Genomic DNA, 17085 nt, shown 5'->3' on the forward strand with positions numbered 1-17085 from the left:
TTTGTAGTCATTGAACACACACACTATAGCACAGATCTTCAGACTTTGTGTGCCTGTGAGTCACTGTTAAAATGCAGCTTCTTGGGCCTGAAATTCTGTCATGGTAGATCTGGAGTGAGGCCCAGGAATGCACATTTTTTACATGTCCTCCCAGCTGATTCTGCCAACATGGGCAGTCAGTTCCCAGATCATACTTGGAGAAATAAGACTAAGTTAACATAGCCCAGTCCAGTTTTGTGGAATTATGCTAACTCATTAGAACCACATTTAAAATCATAAAATCTGAATATTTCTCAGTGTTAGAAACTCACCTCTGTAGCTTCAGCTTTAGCATGGAGCTCAGAAAATATTTCAACAAATGTAGTATTTCCAAAAGTTCAGACATGGACAGTTTCTTTAAATGCCATCTTTCTGAGGGAATTGTTGAATCTGGAATTGAACCTCAAATAACCAAATGACGCTGAGCGGCACATTGCATTTGAGTCAGCTCAGCCTCTTTGTTCTTGTGTGTTTTAAGGGTAGTATTTTAGATGTCTTAAAATATCTGGTGTTGGTAATGATATGAAGTAAAGCCAAATTTTGTAAGATAGCTAACAGGTCAATTCTATTTCAAGCCACAGTATTAACTATAGGATTTGAAGAAAGAATGTTTATAGACCATTTCGATTTTTTGATGAGAGGAAATGAAATAATCATATGTTTTCTGTAGGTGAATTATGCTATTGTTGAAGAATTAATTTGTTTACTTGCATGTTGTCTGTTAGACCTTGAAACTCTAGGCTCTATTGGAATAGAAACTTCTGCTGGCCCTAGAAAAGGACTTTTAAACAGAAACCTTAATTGTTTAATTATCAGCTCAAATAAAGAAAAGGTGTGAACCCATATGCTTTTAAGTTCATGTCTAAAAATGATACCATCGTGCCCTTAATAGAGTGGGAAACAAGGGAACATCAATTTTCCTCATAATTAGATTTTCACAGCGAGGCTTTACTAATTTAGAATCCCATTTAGATTGAGGAGGAAAAAATTCTAAGTCAGAACCCTGTGGAGCCATATCCTAACATGGAAGAATGAAAGATGGAAGGAGTTCTGGGGGCTGGAGTTGGTCCGTTACCAAAACAGGAAACACATAGCAAGTCATGACCCTTCGATTACTGTCTCAACACCCACAGTTCTGTTTCTAGCCTGCTTCACCTGATGGTTTTTCATCATCATCTTAACAATCATCATGTCAACATGTGACTGTAAGCTCTGCAAAAAGACTCCATTTAGGGAAAATTTGCAAAAGGCGTAATTGCTTAAAGACTGTTCTTTAAAAACTTGAACCCTATTAGTGCAACTCTTACCTATGGTGTTTATATTTCTTGATAACCACTATATTTTTGTGCATCACTGTTAATCTTCTAAAAAGAAGATGCAAGAGATGGGTGGGTAATGGCAGCTCATTTTAATTATTTTATTTTTAAGTACATACGTGGACTTTGGAGTCAGACGGATCTGGGTTCAAATCGCAGCTCTTCTCCTTTCTGCCAGTATGATATTGGGGATAAACTTAATATTTCTAAGCCTTGGTTTCTTCATTTATAAAATGGAACAAAATGGAGGATAATAACAGGATAGTTGTGTGGATCAAATTAAATGAAATGTGCCAGCCTCAATTCCTTATCTGAAACATATGGAGCCAAATGTGTTTTGGGGTTCGGAATCATTCACATTTAGAAAGTCAATATGGTACGTAGATAATCCATTACATACAATTCACAGCAGGGTCTCCAATAGTATCTATAACCAAACACATTAATTTTTCAGCAGCAAAGCATATGAATATTCACATAGTCTTTATAAATGTTATAAAGAGTACAAATAGCATTATGTCAGTTCAGGTCAGGTTTAAAGCTAAATGAGTTTGCACAAACTTACAAGAAATCTATAAAGACTATCAAAACGTTCCATTAAATCAATCCAGGTTTTGAGGCCAAATGAGTTTGGGCCACTTACCAAGGATTTAGGAATTCTAGACTATATGAAAAAACATATGACAGTGTCTAATATACTAGTGTCTAGTATACAGCAAAATCTTCAAAACATTATTAAAGCTTTTACTTAAACAGTACTTGGTGTCAGACACTGCATTAAGCCTATTACATATTAAGTCATCTTCTTCAGTCGAGATTGGTGACATTATTATTCCCATTTTACAGATGTGGAAAAAAAGATAAACAGAAGTTAGTTACTTGCTTAAGGCTACACAATCAATAAGGGATAGATGGCGCTAGGTTTTGATCTCAGATAGTCCAGCTCTAGGGTCTGTTTTTAACCTCTATGCTATACTAGATGTTAGCTCTGGGCCTCGTTTGGAGATGTGAATGCTTCTTATTTCTACATTGCAGGGGCATTAAAGCATTGTCATATTGAAGTAGATCTTGCTCAGATTTAAACTGCTTTTAATTATGAAACTTACACTTATTTTTTAATATCTTACCTCATTGCACCAAGGAGGTAAAGTGGCTTGTTAAAATATAAGCAATCCCAAAGATTATAGCAAATAATCCAGAATATTAGAGCAAAGGGAAAATGAGGAATATTTCAGAGTGAGATACTTTCACTACTATCTATATATAATGTAGTCTGGGTTCAGTATATGTCAGTAAAAAAATTATCTTGTAGTTATTTGATCCTTTTGTCATCCTCAAGTCATCTTGTATGATCGCAAAAAAAAGAATGTTTATTATCCATATGTCTTCTATCCCTGCCAACATCCGTCATCATTGAATTGTTTCCCAGGTTTATTTCAAAAACAAGCTGAAGTTGGCCCTTATTGGTCAGAGCGTCTTTGGGCAGGAAGTCTACAGCCACCTCTGCAAAGAGGGCCATCGAGTTGTGGGCGTGTTCACTGTTCCAGACAAGGATGGAAAAGCTGACCCACTGGGTGAGTGTATCTTGGAATGATGGCATCAAGGACTCTGCCCTGGCCTTTCAGCTATCCTGTCTCGGGCCCAGCTCACACCTCTCATCCCTCGTTAGCATTTCTGTACTTCTACTTCTCTGCCACAGCTCCGCAAACCCAGACTGCACACCTCCCCTCTTGGCTCTGCCATGTCCGCTCTATTTATTGAAAATCTTCTCAGGCCAAGGCAAATGGCATAGTGGATACAGATTAAAAAATTCTCCCTTCTTTGTGGGCCCCAAGACAAAGATGCAGACCCCTGTTATATTAAGAGTTCCTCCCCTTTTCTCCATGGTAATCATCAGGTCTATCAGAGGAATTTTTATAGGCATATATTTTTCCCGAATTACACTTGTGACTTTCCAAAGGTGCTGTGGGGTATCTAGAATAATGGCTGATACAGACGTGCCAAGAGGAAAAAGGGAAGACCACACCCAATGATAGAAATTGATGTGAGGTCATAAAATGCATTTATCTCAGAACAAATTATAGCTATGCTGCTTGGTGATTAAGGCAGGTAAAGAAAATAGTCATCCTCAGAGCAAACCTACAGTGTGATTCTGATTTGCATGCCATAGTTATATCAAGAAAGGGTACAAGACATAGAGATAGAAACAGTCTACAAATAATACAGGTCAGGAATAGAACTAGTGTCTAGAAATCTTGACTTATGACATGGATCTTCATCTATCACCGGTACAATGTAGCACGTTACCATTATATTGGAAAACAGTGTAATAATAACCCTAAAATTTTACTTTTTTTCTTGAAAGAAGCAGCTCTTGGGTTTATCCTAATTTTTGTTACTGCTTTTTAAAGTATTATATTTTAATATTATTTTTCAAGAGTCAAGTTAAAAAAAAGTTGGGTAAAGGGCACATATGCGCCTGAATTTAATCACTTGATTTAGAATTATCCTTATTTCAGAGAAAGGTGATCGCAATCGGGGAATTCTGAGGGAACCTGCCTCATGAATTCTTATACTTGGCTCCAAAGGCAGAAGGGGAGAAGACTCCTGTTGCTAGAACAATGACGTGTCTCATCATTATCTAATTCCACCAGTTTTGCATGTGCGATGTTTGAGAAGACTCATATTTGGAATATTGGATCGGTTGTTGAATCACGAGGACCTTAAATAATATTAGCTTAAATTAAGATAGAAATCCATTTCTCAAATCTAGGTTGGCCACTAGAGCAGTATAGGATATGGTAAACAGCATACTTTCTAGAATCATGAAATAATTCTGACTCTGCCACTTACTAGCTGTGTGACCTTGGGCAAGTTACCTAAATTCACTAGGCTTCAATGGTACTCATCACGCACAGATTAAATGAAATAATATATGTTAGGTGCTTAGCTCTGTGCTTCATTGATCAATAACAACAGCAGTTAACTATTCTTGTTGTCAGACAAAAATAGCCCTGGGGTGGCCGAAAATCAATCTGGGAAAACTGACACCTGAATCCCTTAAATCTATCCCAGTGCAGTAGATTTTTTTCCCTTATTTATGTATTTATTTAATTAACATTTTATTTCTTCCCCCACCTCCTCCCTTCCCCCTCCCCTTTGGTAAACACTAGTCTATAGTCCATGTCCATGAGTCTCTGTTTGTTTGTCCTGTTCATTTGTTGCTTTTAGGTTTATATCCCACATATAAGTGATATCATGTGATTTTCCACTTTTTCAGTCTGGCTTATTTTGCTTAGCATGATTATCTTGAGGTCCATCCATGTTGTCGCAAATGGCTGTTTCATTTCTTCTTACGGCTGAGTAATAGTCCATTGTATATATGTACCACAGCTTCTTTAGCCAATCATCTATCCTAGGACACTTCGGTTGCTTCCACGTCCCGGCCACTGTGAATAATGCTGCTATGAACATCAGTGTGCAAATATCTTTTTGGATATGGGTTTTCAAGTCTTTGGGGTAAATATCCAGTAGTGGGATTGCTGGATCATATGGTAGATCAATTCTTAGTTTTTTGAGGAACCTCCATGCTGTTTTCCATAGTGGCTGTACCAATTTGCAGTCCCACCAGCAAAGTATGAGGGTTCCTATTTCAGTGGAGTAGATTTTTAAAATGAAGACCCCAATTTTTCTTTCCCAGTCTAACCTTTCACAATTTTCTCCCAATCTCACCACATTTTTTTTTACCACCATCGATCTATTTACCTATCATCTGACGTTTGAGTGGTTTACAGTTTTTTTAATATTTTATGAACATTTACATTTTGTGAACATTATTATGCTGGTCTCTCAAATTCTTCCAAGTGGAATATCAAGGCGATTATCACCATGATGGCTGGAGTCCTTCAGGACTTATTAGGCTTCAGGATTTAGGCTTTGAAGTGGAAGCGTCATCCCATATGGAGTTAATGAATGTCGATCAGTTGGGAAGAAAGGCAAGGGAACCAAAAATTGCAGGAAAAAGCTTTAGTTAAGGCTTCTAGGTATTGCCTAAAATGTAGTTCCTTGGTGCTGATGGAAAATAAATACATATATTTAATATATGTAAGGTATGTAGTTAGTAAAAATGATATTTTATTATGGAAAAAATGGACTCGTATCATTCCATTTGACACAGAGGTAGGATGGATCCATTCCTTGGGGAAAGAACATTTTCCTTAGGGAAGAGCCTCAAATCCACTCCAGGATAGCAGAACCCTTACAGGAAACATGCATTCTCAATCCTTGGCCTCTCTCCTCCACTAGCTTTTCTGATCAGTGAATTTGGGAAAAGGAACTAGACAGGCTCAACTCAGCTGTTTTCTCCCTTTATCTTTTGGGATCTGCCTGTTTGGTGGGGAGAATGTGTTCTGATCAACAGTTTTCCCGGAGGAAAAATGGGACTCCCCCACAAACCTCCACCAAGCAGAAAACAGGCATGGGAAGGGACTTGAGGTTTTCTATTTGTGTTAGAGGCTGACCATGTCTCATTTGGGTGGTGATGTATTGACACTTGGCTCCAAATTTAAAAACAAACAAGCAAATGTTCTTTAAGTAGTTGTATCAGTAATAAAGGTACAAATTTTGATCTATAAAAGAAAATGCTTCAGTTAAAATCTCAAAATATTATCTAGCCACAAACTTTTAAGTTCAAAAATATTATGCCTTAAATATATAGGTAAAAATCACATTAGAAAAAGGAATGGATCATGCTAAAATTGTAGCAGGTAAAATCCTGGTCAGAATCTAAGTTGTTCTTCACCATGTTTTATTTGTAAATGTTTCATGAAACTATAAAATTACAATGTATAAATTCATAGCAATATAAAATTATGGCTAAAATTCTTTTTGATGAAAATAATCTTCTCTTTCATGCTCAGCTTTGGCTGCAGAGAGAGATGGGACCCCTGTGTTCAAGTTCCCTAGATGGAGAGTCAAGGGCAAGACCATAAAGGAGGTGGCAGAGGCTTACAGATCCGTGAGTGCCGAGCTAAATGTGCTTCCTTTCTGCACGCAGTTCATCCCCATGGATGTAATTGACAGCCCAAAGCATGGGTCCATCATTTATCACCCGTCCATTCTTCCCAGGCACAGAGGAGCCTCTGCTATTAACTGGTGAGATTTTTTTTTTTTTTTAAATAACAGAGAAGATGGGCTTATTTCTATTGCCCATAATCTTTCTGTTTTTTATTTAGGTGATCAAGGAACTAGGTGTGCTTGAACAATTGTAAGGTCCTGCATGATTGCTACTATTGCTTGAACTCCCCTGAGAGCTAGAGAAGCCAGGACAGCCTTTCCCAAGAATAGTCTATGGAGTACTGGCTCCATTGGCTATAACTAGGTATCAAGCAAACAAAGGTTCTATGGTCAGACAAGCCTGGTTTGTGCTGGATTTATTTATCGCAGGACTTCTTAGAGCTTTTAACATGTGCTTTGAGGTGAGGATCACAATCTTCAACAGGGATTCTGAGTACACAGTGTAGCTAAACTTATTTACCATAGAACATTTTTGCATAGAACGTCGTAAGTATGTTTCAGGAAATGCTGGATTACCTGAAATTATCTTCTTCATTTTCTGTCTTCCTCCACTGAACTTTAAGCTTCTTGAGGGAAGACAAGACGACTGTGGTCTAACACTTTTATTGCTGTATTTCCCAATATTAAGAACAATGCCTGATACGCTGGAGGTACCCAGTACCATAGGTACATTACGCTTTGGGCTGAGGTGGGCCTCTCCCATCCTCTCTACTCTCTTTTACCTGAACATCTCTGAGGTATCCCTCAGCATCAGGTTATTGAACAGGCAGAACATCGATATTCAGTTTAAATGCGACAAAAAGACATTTCAGTGTATTTAAAGTTTGATTAATGAGTGATTTCTCTTTTCTTTAAATATTACTGTAGTGGTTATCTTTGTATTTGTATTTTTTCTCATTTCATATTGCTTCTACATGCAGTATCATTGGGTCAAAGTATATGAATATTTTCAGGGCTCTTGATAACATAATGCCAGTTAATTCTTCAATATTTCTGAACAGAGTGTTTGACTGACTGATTGATTGATTGATTGAAGTCTGGCTTGATTAATTACTCAAGTAAAAATGGCTTAGATTGTGAACATGGCTGACTTACCGCATTATACTATATTAGCCTGCTCTCTGATGTCTTTCTATGTATTTATCCAAATATCCAGCTTACTATATTTATGACAAGCTCCTACAGGGCTAGCATTTTCTCTTAGGCTAAGCTTTGTAGTACACAAAATACAAACAGTTCAATTAATCAACCATCTTTTACTACAATTTATGCAGGCAATCTAGAACTACTTCTAGCTTTAAGTGGCTTATTCCTGAATTACACAGCTTAAATTAATAATCAGTTTTCCTCTTCACATTGCACTGAGTATCCTCTATTTTATCTTTCGTTATCTTATTCTGCCTAATAGAGAGTCAAGTACGATGTTAAGAGTTAGACCCAGGTGGGCAAAATTACCTGATGCTGCAGTAGAAAGCTGACACCAAAGAGTCAGTCAGTAGTAGCAATGATGGACTCTCATGCCTATTTGAGTAGACTGTAAGTTATCAGCATGTGTTAACAAGACTTTAGATATGAGGATGCATAAAATAGCAGTACCATTAAGTACTGCTTTTTATGAGTGCTGACATCTCCCAGCTCTACTGTTTGTTAATTTCTCACAATAGCTTCATTCACCATCTACTTTCCATTGTAACTACCTTGTACTTTAACATCGCTTATTCATTACTTTATGATACAGTTCACCAACGTTTTAAGTTGAAACTCTTCTTTTCACAGGACCCTCATTATGGGAGATAAGAGAGCTGGGTTTTCTGTATTCTGGGCTGATGATGGTTTAGACACGGGACCCATCCTTCTTCAGAGATCATGTGATGTGGAACCCAATGACACAGTGGATACGCTTTATAATCGATTTCTTTTTCCTGAAGGAATCAAGGCCATGGTCAGTATAGTTATGCCATCAAGAAGAATTTAGTAAACCTTTACAGTTTTGAAGTTATTTTCCTTTATCGAAAACTTGCTCATATGAATTTTTACTAAAAATATAAATCTGAAAAACAAAATTCAATTTATATTTACCTAAACTTTAAAATGTCTTAGTCTATGAAGCAGACTTGCTCTTCTGAGAGCAATGATCAAATAGATGAACTAGCAATCTGCTTTGATTATTTTACCAAATACTTGAATCTCCAACCCTGTTTATAATGACTAATTGTAAAGAAGTGTACAGAATCTTAAGAATTTTCGCTGTGTAATTTGAACTTCTTTCAAAAGTATTTGAAGGAATTTAATGATTTAATGACACCAGGGTTCTCATTCCACCACTTATTTGTCATATGACAATAGATGAGTCACTTAGCCTCTTTATCCTTGGTTTCCTTATCTATAAAATGTGGATAATACTTCTTGACTTATAAAGTTGTTGTGAAAATTAAATGGCATTTGTGTAAAGCATCTGGCACACAGTAAGAGCTGTAATTATAAAAATGATAATTACAAAAAAATTATAATTACAATAGAAATAGTATTATATGTATTCAGTGGCATTTGCTCAAGCCCAGATCCTGTACCTAAGCCTGGGTGATATTATAGCTAGAAGTGGGTAGAATGAATGAGCTGTGAACTTGGCTCCCTCTATGTGCTCTTGGGAAGTTTGGTCAGCAGCTGTGAGGGCTTAGAGAGAAATCTGAGATTTCTCAGTGAAAGAGTGAGGCTCTGAACTCAAGGCAAATATAAATATTGCATAGAAGAGAATGCAGGACACATTCCAAAGGCAATCAGACTCAGGGGTAGATGTTAACTTCTTTTTAATTCCAGGTGTACTCAGCTAGAAAGCAAGCAGAATTACTTAAATATAATAATATATCACTTACTAGAATCGTCGTGATGAACAGAAATAACCCATAATGACCTATTTTACAATTATATTCCAAAAACTTCCATTGACTCATCAAAGGGAGATTGAAATTTGTTTAAACAAAGGAGGCATTTTATGAGTACAGGCTTGATATTGGCAGTAGATAGACTTGGATGTAGATCTTGCTTCTGACACCTACATGCTATCTCTGTGATCTTGAACTAGTTGCTTAACTCTGCTAAGCCTCAGTTTTCTCATCTGTGAGTCAGGAGCAATAATATCCATCTTGCAGAACTGGCATCATGTTGCAAGTGCTATTTACATAAAGTAGGTACCACACTGCCTGGCACATATCTGTGAATCTGAAGAAATGGTAGTCATTCCCATAGTCTGACTCTCTGGACAGATTTATATGTAGAAATCCTGTTAAGCAGACATTTCGGTCAAACAGCCATGCCATTGTTGCCCACTGGGCTATCACACAGCTAACGTTTCTGGCTTTAGGTGGAAGCTGTCCAACTCATAGCCGATGGAAAAGCTCTTCGGATTCCCCAGACAGAAGAAGGGGCGACATACGAAGGTATCCAGAAAAAGGAAAATGCCGAGGTACTTCTATCAAGTCGATAACCCATCTCAGAGTTCATGACCCTCTACTTTTAAGTAGCCCCCAGTGTACTGTGTCCTGATCTCCAAGCCAGCCAGCCCCACTCCCACTCACTTCTGCTTCTGTTGGAGAAAAATGTTTCTGTTGCCTTCGACACAGTCAACATTAGCAGGGTCAGCCTGTGCTTTGTGCTTTCCTAGATTTCTTGGGAGCAGTCTGCTGAAGTTTTACATAACTGGATCCGGGGCCATGATAAAGTCCCTGGAGCTTGGACAGAGATCAATGGACAGGTATGTTCTAGGGACCAATTTTTTTTTTTCCATATTACCTTCATAAGAGATATTACACAAAGTCTAGGCTTCCTCTGGCCTCCCCTTGGTCATGTGGAAGGTCTGTGATCCTAGGTATATGTGACCTGCTAAAAAAAAACACCCCCCACCCTTCTTTACTCAGCATGTATTGAGCATTTGATGTGAGGCAGGCTGTAGGCATGGCTTCTGCTCTCAAGGAGTCTGCAGTTTTCTAGAAAAAGCAGAGAAGTGAATAAACACTCATAATGCCTTAAGACAAATGCTGTACATACTTGAGGCCCAGATTTAGGTGTGTTAAGTAAGGCTTCCTAGAACAGCTGACCTACCTGCTTGTACTTTAAGAAAAGGTCAACAGGTAGAGAATGAGAAAAAGAGGTGAAGACCTAGAGACAGGAAAGTGTATTTACCCAATCAAATAATCGCAATGAAGCTGGAACCTTAGGTATGACGAGCAGGTGTGTAAGAGGCAAGAGGAGAGATGAGACAGGGGAGGTGGGCAGGGACAGGAGCAGGAAGGGCCTTCTAATCCCTGGGGAATCTCAACTCAACTCAGGTTCTCGGGTTTCACCTTTTCTAAGAAAGTTCCTGACCTCACACACCCAGCCTGGTGGGGTTGGGTGTCCAACTTCTCTGTTCCAACAAGGCTCTGCCTACCTCTGACATTGCATATTATGCATTGTAGGTGTCTCTTTATGTATCTACCCCTCCTCCACCACTAGACTAGGAAACCCTAGGAGCAAGGGCTTCACGTTATTGTCTTGATAATCTCAGCGCTTAAGCAGGGTTCTTAGTGCATATTAGGTACCTATAAAAATATGAGGGATCAATGAAGGACCAAGTGAGGAAGTTTAGTTCAGGGATTAATGGATCTGAAGCCAGAATGTTTCAGTTAAAATTCTGGCTTTGCCATTATTTGCTTTGTAACCTTGGGCAGGATACTTAACCATTTGGGTGCCTTGATTTCCTTATTGTAAAATGGGACTATAATAGCACCTCCTTTATAGGTTATGGGTTGTTGTGAAGATTAAATGAGTTAATGTATGTTAATTCATGTAAGTACTTGGTCTCTGCCATAAAATAAGTATTCAGTAAATGTTAACGATTATAGTGCTCAATAAAGGAGAGCTGATAGTCATTGTAATAAATCAATTAGTGTTGAGTTCTCTGGATTACATTCTAAATCCAGTCCTGTTTTCATGAACTGACCCACAAAGCATCCTGTAATTGCCAGCAATGATCTCACATTGTAATAGTCTGTTTTCTTCTCTGCATCTACCCTCACTGACCCCCTACCAACACCTCTACACCCCTTGAAACCCCTACCTTCAGCCTGTGAAAGCTTTGATCTCGTTCTCCTTTCCATCAATGTGAATAAATGATAAATGTATATACACGTCATCTGGATGTGAGGCGTTTTTGAAACACTTCCACCATACATTCATAGACGATCTCTTGCTTCGTGTCATTTCTATAGATGCTGGGTACAGTCGCTCGCGTTGGGGTGTCCCAATTGTATCATAAATGATAATTCCAGCCTTTTTGCAGGGAGTGCTGCTTGCATCCACCCTTATTCCTAGGTGTAAATTCCTCGTTTTGCAATCTGGGTTTGATCTGTTTATTAGATGGTCACTTTCTATGGCTCGTCATTACTGAAGAGCTCCGTGCCTCCTGGAGAACCACTGGAAATTAAAGGTGCCAAGACGCCTGGTCTTGTTACCAAAAACGGACTTGTTCTTTTTGGTAACGATGGAAAAGCAGTGAGTATTCAGTATGGTCACCAATAAAATAACTATTTTGGTTTCCTTCTATAACCTGAACTATCAAGAGAATATCTTCCACAAGATAATCTGGCTTGCAGTGGGATGCAGGAGGCTCAAAGTACCTGCCCCATTTAGCTCTGGGGATGAACTAGCTCTGTGTGCCTGGATGAGAACAAGGTTCGATGGGTCCCGAGGACTTGCACAGCCTGCTTTGTGATACGGTAGTAAGAGCTTGGAATTTAGTCAGGAGACAGGATGAGAATCCCTGCTCTGCCACTTAACTGGTCTTGGGCAGAATGCTTCTCCCTTCTGAGTCTCAGTTTCTCCATTAAAAAAAAACAGAGAAAGTAATTCCATCTGTCTGCCTTCCCACTGCCAGAGTCTGGGAGGATCGAATAAGTTGGATATGGTCCTTTCCGGACGTTCCTTGCCTTCGCCTCACCACACACTAGCCCGACCACACTGCCTACGCTTGGCAGTGTGGGCTCTGGCCTCAGGGGCTCTTGGGCAGCTTCCCCATAGAGAAAGCAAAAGAGAATTTGCTGCTTACAGATACTTTCCGGTAGTTTGCAGGATAGATTGGTTATTAAGATTCTGGGCATCAGAGTGCAGCTAGTTCTGGGTTGTAACCCCAGCTCTGTTACTTACTAGCTGTGTGGCTTGGGGCAGTTAGCCTCATGGAGCCTCCTTTTCCTTATCAGTAAAATGGGGATAATAATGGCACCTGCCTCTATCCGGATTTATGAGATTGGATAAGACACTTCAGTACATACATACTTAGCACTGCTCATGCTACAGAGTAAGTGTTCAGATGGTGGGAATAATAGTAGTAGTTATAGTAGATTTTAGTCCAAATATATGCATCCAGATGTCAATCGTTCAGGGGCTTATTATCCATTTTGAGATGTGTCTATCCTTAGACTTAACTTTTCCCTCTCTGTTGCCATTATTAAAATACCATTTCAGTCCTTTTACACATAATGATGAGGGCTCTTAATCCATATTTTTGTATTTTCCAAATAAGCTAGTCCTGATACTCATGTAATATATATGACTCCTTCTCCCACCAACCTCACTTTCGAATTGTCCAAATCGTCAATTTTTCTGCTTGTTGCATTGCTATTTTGTAGCTAATGGTGAGAAACCTGCAGTTCGAAGATGGAAAAATGATTCCTGCCTCTCAGTACTTTTCAGCAGGCGAGACATCAGTGTTAGAACTTACAGCCGAAGAGGTGAAGGTGGCAGAGACCATCAAGGTGAATGTGTGACGTCCTTCCCATGGCTCTTGCCTTGGAAAACCTTGAAAAACAAAGCATTTTTGTACCTGGTACCCTTGGTCCTCAGAGTAGTGAGGATGGAATTTTATTTCCTCTTTTTTTTGTATTAGCTACAATAGGAAACCAACCCCAAAATTTATATGTAAACTTATTTTTCATTCACATAAATAATCCAGAGCAGTTTTAGGTTGGCATAGGGATTAGTGGTGAAGCTGGCACCTGAGGATTAGGCGCGGAGTCATTCAGGGACTCAGGCTCTGCTATCTTCAAGGTCACCTTGGGGGTCAGTTCCATTCCAGACAGACAAGTAGGACAAAAGATTTGTGTGAGGGAGGTTTCCACAGGCCAAGACTTGGAATTCAGGTTACTTCCACTCATATTCATTGGCTAGAAGTTAGTCATATGGCTGCATCAAACTTGAAGAGATGCTGAGAAATGTAGTCAAGCTATATGTCCAAGATGAAGAAGAATAGATTTGATAAGAAGCTAGCCAGTTTCTGGCCGTGAATTCTATGTGGCACAGCCCTTACAAAAGTTACCCTTGTTGTGTAGGTCATCTGGGCTGGAATTTTAAGCAATGTCCCTGTTATTGAAGACTCAACAGACTTCTTTAAATCTGGAGCAAGCTCAATGGATGTTGTCAGGTAAAACCACCACCCTATTGACTCATACCCCTCCACTAGGGATTCCGACTTTGACTTTGAAAATCAAATCTAAATCCTTTGTTCTGGATGTTATTACTCTATCCTACCCACGTACTATTTTTCTCTTTTCTTCATCTTTTTGTGGCTTGTTTGTTTGTTTCCATGGTCAAACACATATATTTATTCCCTTCTCTTTGTTACTAACCAGCAGTCATTTTCCTATTTCCTATCTCCCTAGAAAACCCTGCCATTTTTTAGTTTCTTTTAAAATTTTGCCTTTCTTAGCTGGTTTTCCTCCAATATGACATTGGAATTGGGACGTTCTGGGTGAGAATGTTAATCAGGAATTTCCTACATAGTCTGATCCAGAAGGATACCTGACACTGGCTACACTTCTCACCAAAATCTTCTTTTCCTGTCCTCTCAAATTACTCAGTAAGATATATCTAGAATGAAGATTATTAGGCTACTTGCAAGAGTAGAGATCATCACCCTATGGAAGGAATCTCTCTACAGAAGTTTACAGCAAGTTGAAAGGGCTAGAGTCCTAGAAAGCTCCCCTCCCACACACACACATACCCGTGGCACCAAGAGCATGCCAGGATCCTAATAATGGAAGGTGCTGCAGAGGTGTTCTTACTTTGAGGGCCATACTATGGACACTCACTAATTAAACAAAGTGAAGAATGCTACTCCTCTTGGCATAATGCTTCATTTTGATAAAGCAAGCATTCTTGATGAATTCTGTTTATTCATTTATCCACTCATTTACTTCACAAAATGTATTGAACACTTATTGCATATCAGGAACAGTGTTTTGCACTGGGGTTACAGTCACGAACAAGACAAGGTACTTTTGTTCATGAAGCTTTTTTAGTCCAGTAATCAAGAATGATCATCTCAAGAACAAATGTCATTATCAGAAGTCAAGAGTTTTGGTTTTTCAAACTACAGATTTCTGAGCTATGATTCATGACTTCCCAGAAACTTCTAACTTGCTCAACTAAAGATTTCATTACTGTCCTTTAATTTTTTTTTTTTTTTTCTAGGAAGACATTCCTGCAGGAATTACCCATTTCTTGTTTGAATATCTGACTTACCATAATAATCAGACATTATTATTGTGAACTAGCAAGGCACCTCATCTCTTTTAGAGAATAAATGACTGAACAACTGTGGTACAGTTTCTCTTCTGCATCTAGTACACCATTGTTCTTCAAGAAATATCAAATAACAGCTGTGATTTAAAAAATTAAAAGTGAAGAATCAAAGGATTGAAAAAGACTTCAAAAATGATATTGATGTATGGTTCTAGTTAGTACCTATATTAATCACATAATACAAACAAATGTTCGTTTTATACTTATACATAATCTTACAATATGATTTATGTCTCTCATAATCTTTACAGTTAGGAAATTTTCTTTCTTTTTTATTCCTTGAATACGTTAGAAAAGAAAGGAACTGATTTTATCCGTCCTTTATTATCTTGCTTGCATTGCAAGTAATTAAAATGTTTTGCCTTGATTTCTTTTGTTTTTAGTCATGTATAAAGTTAAAAACAAATCAAAACATTGTCACTGTCCTTCAAGACAGCTTTTTAATTTTTTTTCTCCCAGTCTTCTCCATTTCTCTGATGATTATCTTAGAAGATCTCATAAGATCTAAATAGGCATGTGACGTAAGTCTTAGTTCAAAGCAACTTGACAAATGTAATCATACAGTCCTCCCAAACCCTTTAAAAATGTAACATGAACTGGTTCTTACTTTAAGGCTGGTTGAAGAGATCAGACAGAAATGTGGTGGGCTTCAGTTACAGAATGAAGATGTCTATATGGCCACCAAATTCGAAGACTTCATCCAGAAAATTGTGAGGAAACTGAGGGGAGAAGACCAGGAAGCAGAGCTACTAGTAGCTTACGTAAGTGTTTCCATGGTGTTTAAAATCTAATCTTTAAGATCTTTGTACTATGAAAGAATGCTCTGTCTTTCATCCACTGACTTTTATATTTATAACCTTTAAAAATAACAGTTTTATTGAGATGTAATTCAGATACCATAAAACTCGTCCTTTTAAAATGTAGAATTCAGTGGTTTTTAGTGTATTCACAGAATTGTGCAACCATCACCACTATCTGATTATGAAACATTTTTTTCATCCCCAAAAGAAACCCCGTATCTATTGGCAGCCATTCCTTGCTCTCTTCCCCCGGCCTCTGGCTCCTGAAAACCATTAATTTACTTCCTGTCTCTATGTATTTGCCTATTCTAGACATTTCATATAAATGGAATTATACGACATATAGCCTTTTGCACCTGGCTTCTTTCACTTAGCATAATGTGTTCAAGGTTCATCCATGTTGTAGAGTATATTTTCGCTTCATTCTTTTTTCTGACCAAATAATATTCCATTGTGTGGATATACCACCTTGTTTATCCATTTCTTAGTTGATGAACATTTGGGTTATTTCTTTCTCAATATTGTAAATAATGCTGCTATGAAAATTCATGTATAAGTTTTTGTGACATATGTTCTCAGTTCTCTTGGGTATATATTCAGGAGTGGAATTGATGAGTCATATGGTAATGCTATGTTCAACTTTTGGAATCTACCAAACTCTTTTCCAAAGTGGCTACAACATTTTACAATCCCGCCAGCAATATAGGAAGGTTCCATTCTCCATGTCCTCACCGACATTTGTTATTGTCTGTCTTCTTCATTAGCTGTCCTTATGGGTGTGAAGTGATATCTCATTGTGGTTTTGATTTACATTTCACTAATGGCTAATGACAAACATCTTTTCATGTGTTTATTGGCTATTTGTATATCTTCTTTAGAGAAATGTCTATTCAAATCTTATGCACATTTTTAAGTTAGGATATTTGTCTTTTTAATTTTTGAGTTGTAATGGGCCTTTGTATACTTTGGATACTAGACCCTAATCAGATATATGATTTGTAAATATTTTCTCCCATTCTGTGGGCTTTCGTTCTACTTTTTTTGTATTCTTTGACATGCAAAAGTTTTAAAATTTGATCAAGTTTATCTATTTGTTCTTTTGCCACTTGTGCTTCTATTTGTCTTGTCTTATGCCATTTATGCTCCTCTATTCTGCCTTTACTGCTTTCCTTTGTGTTCAATGGTTATTATCTAGTATGCCAGTTTAATCCCTTGTTGTTTCTTATACCATATGTTTTTGG

The 17085-nt window shown here is 38.1% G+C and overlaps 1 protein-coding gene across 1 annotated transcript in view; it reads left to right on the top strand.

The window, feature by feature from the left end:
* Window positions 1-17085, top strand: part of ALDH1L2 (aldehyde dehydrogenase 1 family member L2) — a 48735-nt gene that overhangs the window by 5772 nt on the left and 25878 nt on the right. Inside the window, exons 2-10 of the mRNA XM_039877901.1 lie at window positions 2785-2929; window positions 6275-6509; window positions 8208-8373; window positions 9793-9894; window positions 10093-10182; window positions 11826-11960; window positions 13094-13219; window positions 13793-13884; window positions 15658-15805. Of these exons, the coding sequence (XP_039733835.1) occupies window positions 2785-2929; window positions 6275-6509; window positions 8208-8373; window positions 9793-9894; window positions 10093-10182; window positions 11826-11960; window positions 13094-13219; window positions 13793-13884; window positions 15658-15805 (1239 nt within the window). The remainder of the gene's footprint in view (window positions 1-2784; window positions 2930-6274; window positions 6510-8207; window positions 8374-9792; window positions 9895-10092; window positions 10183-11825; window positions 11961-13093; window positions 13220-13792; window positions 13885-15657; window positions 15806-17085) is intronic.

This window comes from Pteropus medius, unplaced genomic scaffold, assembly GCF_902729225.1.
Source record: "Pteropus medius unplaced genomic scaffold, Ma_sr-lr_union100, whole genome shotgun sequence".
Classification (NCBI taxonomy): Eukaryota; Metazoa; Chordata; class Mammalia; order Chiroptera; family Pteropodidae; genus Pteropus; species Pteropus medius.